General features: G+C 36.2%; 1 protein-coding gene across 1 annotated transcript; it reads right to left on the reverse strand.

Annotated features, from left to right (window-relative positions):
• Positions 1–2,095: 2,095 nt before the first annotated feature.
• Positions 2,096–2,982, reverse strand: LOC115762971 (atrial natriuretic peptide receptor 3-like). The gene is made up of 3 exons (XM_030705349.1): positions 2,610–2,982; positions 2,370–2,553; positions 2,096–2,306 (listed from the first exon to the last, which is right to left on the reverse strand). Exons 1-3 carry the CDS (start codon positions 2,980–2,982, stop codon positions 2,096–2,098), a joined length of 768 nt encoding a protein of 255 aa, XP_030561209.1.
• Between the last annotated feature and the right edge of the window lie 2,460 nt (positions 2,983–5,442).

Raw genomic sequence — 5,442 nt, forward strand, 5'->3', positions numbered from 1 at the left:
GCAATTTATTTTTAGCTTTAGTAAAACTAAGGAAAACAAAAATGTTATGTAGAAATCACAGTTAAACTAAACAGTATGTTGCTTAAAACTTCTTAATGTGCTACTGAAGGTAATTAAGTCGTGTATTAGTAAGTTACAAAATTAAAGATTTTGTTTTGTATAAAAAAGCGTTGTGTCTTAAGCCCATGGTTCTTAACTATGAGAAAAATCGGATCAACATCGAAGTAGCTTTGGCACCATAGAAGAAATTAGCTTTTATATAAGAAAACTTCTTTTCAAGACTTTTATAGTTTGCTTGAACAAGTCAACAAGTTGAAACAAATATTCATTTGATTAAAGAAACTTGCCTTATTATTTTACTATTTTTGCGGGGTATTGTTTCACATATTTTTAATAGAGAATGCTTCACATTTAAAATACACTCAAAAAAGACAAAAAACTAAATTTTTATAGCTCAAATGAACTCTGCAGTTACTCAACAAATAATGTGTTCTACGTACTTCTTGGGCGACATTCAATTTTTAACAATGAATAAGGAATTGGTAGATCTCGCCTAAGTTCAGAAATGCTAGAAGCACTTTTCAGAAAAATTGTGCGTGTGGCTGACAGGTATACAGGAAATGTAAAATGTGAAGATTGCTTTTCGTTTAATAGCGACAAACGATGCCAGCACAAGAGTATGACAAATAAGTTAACAATCCAAACAAAGAAAAAACAGTCACCCACTTGAATCTCTTTTTTTTGATGATAGAACATTTATCAGAGCGTAACTCGTGACTGACGGCGTTTAATTTGATTAATTCCTGTTCAAAACCTTTATTTAATTGTCTTATGATATTTTCCTTTTCTGTAGTGTATTAATTCGTTACTATCAGGAGTTTCATGTCACTTTCACTTATATGCTTCACCAATTTATTAAACTATTTTTCTAACTGGAAAACCCTTTCGTCCGATTTGATTTGTGGTCCGCACTAAACAATTTGACGCCGGCTTCTGACGGCTGCAGCAGCAAACAGCTAAATTACGGTTGCTTTTCGATATCGAAATTGTTTCTGAATTTACAACCGGCTTTTTTGCCAGCTGCATAAGTGTGTGTAAGCAGCTGATATCCCTCTTCGAGAAAGCACGGGCGAGTCATAAGGCGCTGTTAAAGCTTTTTGAGGATTTAAATTGGGTGTCCTCTGTTTATGTTTCAAACAGAGCTTACTCTAAGAATTAAACTCAAAAAAATTCTGTCAACTATAAAAGTGTAGTTTTATCAGCATAAGCAAAAATATATAAAATTAGCCTTATCATATATATTTTCATTGAATATTCTACATTTTGATAAATAAATATTTTATAAGAATTAATAAGGAATCGATTAATTTATTTTCTGCTGAACCTACTACGAATTTGTATCAATATCAAGAGACAAGCAAAGATTTTATCCACACAGGACAAATATATATACAGGCACAGTCTGAATTAATTTTTTTTTTTTATATTACATTTTTAATTTTTAGTTAGCGACACTTTACACTTTGTGAAAGCATTTTCTTTGTAAAATTAAATGTGCGTAAGAATTGCAAGTACATTTTTATTTACAGAAAGCTCAGCCTTAGATTCAGACTCTTGTGTAAGCAAACCACTTATAGAATACAAAAGTTGCATACATTTTAACTCAAAATAATTTTTATGGATTTGCGTTCGAAGTAACAACTCTTTTCATTTCAAATTGTGGCTTTCGTATTTTCTTGAATTATGTATATTGCTTTTACGCAATGTTAACAATGGAAGCATCTGAAAGCACAGTTGGTTGTGGTCATTGCTAAGCGCCATGTATTGTTGAAAATGTTATTAACAGAGCGCTTTAGTTTCCGCTGTTAGCTGTTAAGTGAGCAGCTTTGCTGACTGTTAACGGATACTAATTTATCTTGCCTTGTTTATTTATTATTATTATCTTTAGAAGTACAGCATATATGTTTTGTTAAATATATAAGATCTTATATGATCCTTTATTTTATACTAACCAAACAACATATAGATAGAACATGCAGTACAACCAGAGTGGATACAAAAAAATCGGCGACATCTGGTTATTTGGCTAGTGGCTTTACTTACTTGAATGTTTATTGCCAATTTCGCGGCGCATTTCCTCCGACCGATTCGTGATATTTGGCTCAAGCGGATATTGGGCAAAGGTCATGTTTTCGTTGCGCATCTGTTTGCCGAGGGATTTCATCATAAGAAAACAGGTGTGCAAGCCTGCCACGTTGCGCTGACCATCGCGTTCATAGTAGAAAATAGAATGGGACCAGTTGTGCCTGGATGGTAAACGGAGCTAACATTGATTGGAAAATGCATAAGAAATACAATTGCCGACTTACTGCTTCATCACATTTATAGTCAATTCGGATAAGGACTCAAAGCTGAGCATTCCTGTGCGCAGTAGCATATAAAACTCATCGCCACAATCGGTTTTCTTCTGCTCAAAGTCGTAGGTGGAACCGCCCACGGTGATGAGGGGCGTGCCCTGGCTATTGAAATACTTGGTAATGCGACTTACAGCAGCTGAAAGTTGTTAAATTTAGCTTACATTTAGCTTAGCTATGTTACATTTAGCTTACCCAGCGAATAGTCGCAGACAGGTCCAAAAATAATCTGCGCACACTGCTTAATGATGCCATCCATGGCCCGGATGACGCCCAGCGAGGCATCGCACTTGGTGTCGTGGGCAAGCCACTCCAGGTCAATATACGATGGTATCAGCGATGTGGCACGGATCTGCTGCTCTGCCACCTTCAGAATTGGCAGCACGCGCTGCAGCGACGCCTCGTACCCATCGTCATTTGGGAGCAGCACCAGGGCCCGTATGGAACAGTTGCCGCCGGTCTTATCGCAGATGGCCTCACAATCACGCGGCGGCTCGTCCCGACACCTGGCCTGGCAGCTGCCCAGGCACTGCAGCCACAACAGCAGCAACAACAACAACTGCTCCATGCTCACATTTTTTACGCCTGGCTGTTGCCGTTTCCAGGCTCCAATATTTCTAATAATTTCAAGTGATTTGCAATTTTTCACGCCTGCATTTTGTAGCTCCGATTTCCTCTGGGCGCACTCTGGGCTCATTTGCATTGGCGCCAGCGTTTTCCTTCGGCCTCTGGTTCACAGCCTGCCTTTGCCTTTCCTCCTTTGGCTTGCTTTGTGAGTGCAATTTACCAATCAATTAAGTTGCATTGATTGCTCGAAAAATGTAAACATTGATAGATTTTGCAGCATGTTGCCGCTGAAAATAAATAATTAAAGAGATTTCGATTAAATTTCCTCATCTTAAATAGTATTTGTATATAATTATATATATAACTAGCGGATATTACTCAATTTATCCCTGGCCAAGTTATTTCTTCAAGTTTTTGGTTTACTTTTGACTCATTGCCCTCATGCAATCTTGAATCGCACGACTTTGAAAATAAATATGCGGCTGAGCGGGTAAAGGATAAAGGACAAGCAGTCTTATATATATAAACTAGCTAGTATTACCCGGCCTTGCCCGTTGCAAGCGTAAAATTTTAGATTTTGCTTCAAAATTTAGATATATTCATTCGCACCGCAGGGTGCGTTTTTAAATTGATTTTGATGCCGAGCAATAAACTTTCATAGAATCGTTTACCGTCAATTTACCATAGTCTAGAAAGAAAATTTCTAAACTCGCTGAAACACGTATTCATTAAATTCTTTTCTAGGGCTTTGAATGTAAGTTTAAGGTGGATCGCACAAAACTTAAAGCTGCCTCCAAAAAAAAAATTGAACGCATTTTCCACCGACGAAGCTTTGACTTTGGGAAAATGTGAGACATAAAGATTGGAAATAAGTTTCAGCTCGAAACGTCACCAACCAAATCTTTGACCCACCAAAGTGTGAAATCTCCTTCAAATGAATTTGAACGAAAATCTTCGAACATGAGTTTGCGGCTGATCGGAAGGTAAACAAAAAAGTTTTATACAAACGTTTTTTTCCCAGACCGTTTAAAAGTTCACCAATAAAATCTTAGCCAAGCAGTCAGTCAGGAGTATAGAGTTAAAAAAAACTTTTAAAAAGAAAAACAATTTGAATCGAAATACCTTAACTTTTTATAAATGGTTGAAAAGACTGTTTTTACAAAATCTACAATGTCTTGTGCTATGGAAAACAATGGCATATCCAAGTATTCTGAATCCCGTTCTGTTAAAATCCGTGTCCAGTTTACTTGCCAGGCATCTGATTCTGTTTGCTTATTTCTTTTAAAATTCTATCGGCTCCCTTATTGCTCGAGTCAGTCGGTTCCATTATCTTTATGACAAGGCTTGTTTTATCGTTGTTTGTAGGGGTGCTGCAATAAAAGCTGTAATTGTACTTTAAAATGAATTATTCCATACTTTCATTTTACTAGCATAGAGCAGACACAATCCCGTGCAATAAAAAATCAAAGACTCCACAATGATATATATTTCAATTTCCCATTGGTTGTAGTCATCAACTTGATACCATAAACTTATCGTACGTTGAACTTCGCTTGAAAATAACCTAATAGGAAACTAGGTAAGTTTCTGTCAGATCAGCAGCAGGGAGACTTACTCTTATAACGGTGTTCGAACTAACAAACTTTACGTTTCCACCCATTTCCCACGCGTGAGAAGCTTAAGTCTATCCGTATAAAAAATGTATATAATTTCAATATTTTCAAATATAAAAGTAGATCAAGCAAAGAAAAATTTTCAGGCCGAAAATGATACTTTCACTCACAAAATATAAGCCCAAAATTTTTGAAAATTAAAATTTTGAAATTAAGCTTCGGTCGAATGGTATGAACAATTTTTCATCTAATCCTCTTCCACCTACTATTCACAGTTGTGGGTGCCGTTCTGTGCGGGCTGTGCGTTGATTACCAGGCAGTTAGTCAATTAACCACAACTTAAAATGTTGTATTATATTAAATAGTATTTATTTTTCGAGAAGAATAATTAAAATCCCAAGCGAGATCAGACATAAATTGACACCTAATACAGCGAACTACTTGGCCACTTTAATTATCATTTACGACGGTCCGTAAAACCCCGCATTCTGGCTATCAAATGTTTGTACACATATGTTCCGATTGACTGACGTATTATGGTTTATGGACGCTCATTAATTAAATGCAATGAATCATGGTGGAAATGTTATGGTAAAACGTGTACAATGTTATTTGCTGCTGAACTCCCCTGAAGTGATAAACAAGTGTACAAGAGTACATTGCACTCGGGTGCAACCAACTGCGCCATACTCTGTTTGTAGTTAGACTCAAAAAAAGAGGCTTTATTATTACAGACTCTTATTAGTCTGTAAAATCGAGGAGATGTACCTGACCTTAAAACTATACATAATAGATTTTCATCTCTAGCTTCTGCTAATATAAAATGGTAATATTAAAAGAATATACTC

Source organism: Drosophila novamexicana, unplaced genomic scaffold (assembly GCF_003285875.2).
Source record: "Drosophila novamexicana strain 15010-1031.04,08,12 unplaced genomic scaffold, DnovRS2.1 tig00000681-arrow-arrow-pilon, whole genome shotgun sequence".
NCBI lineage: Eukaryota > Metazoa > Arthropoda > Insecta > Diptera > Drosophilidae > Drosophila > Drosophila novamexicana.

Excerpts from the sequence above, each read along its gene's own strand:
- LOC115762971 (XM_030705349.1), bottom strand. The coding sequence starts at position 2,982 with ATGGAGCAGTTGTTGTTGTTGCTGCTGTTGTGGCTGCAGTGCCTGGGC. Across the intron at positions 2,554-2,609 it reads TGTCTGCGACTATTCGCTGG|CTGCTGTAAGTCGCATTACC; the intron begins GTAAGCTAAATG and ends AACAACTTTCAG. Across the intron at positions 2,307-2,369 it reads ACTATAAATGTGATGAAGCA|GCACAACTGGTCCCATTCTA; the intron begins GTAAGTCGGCAA and ends TTTACCATCCAG.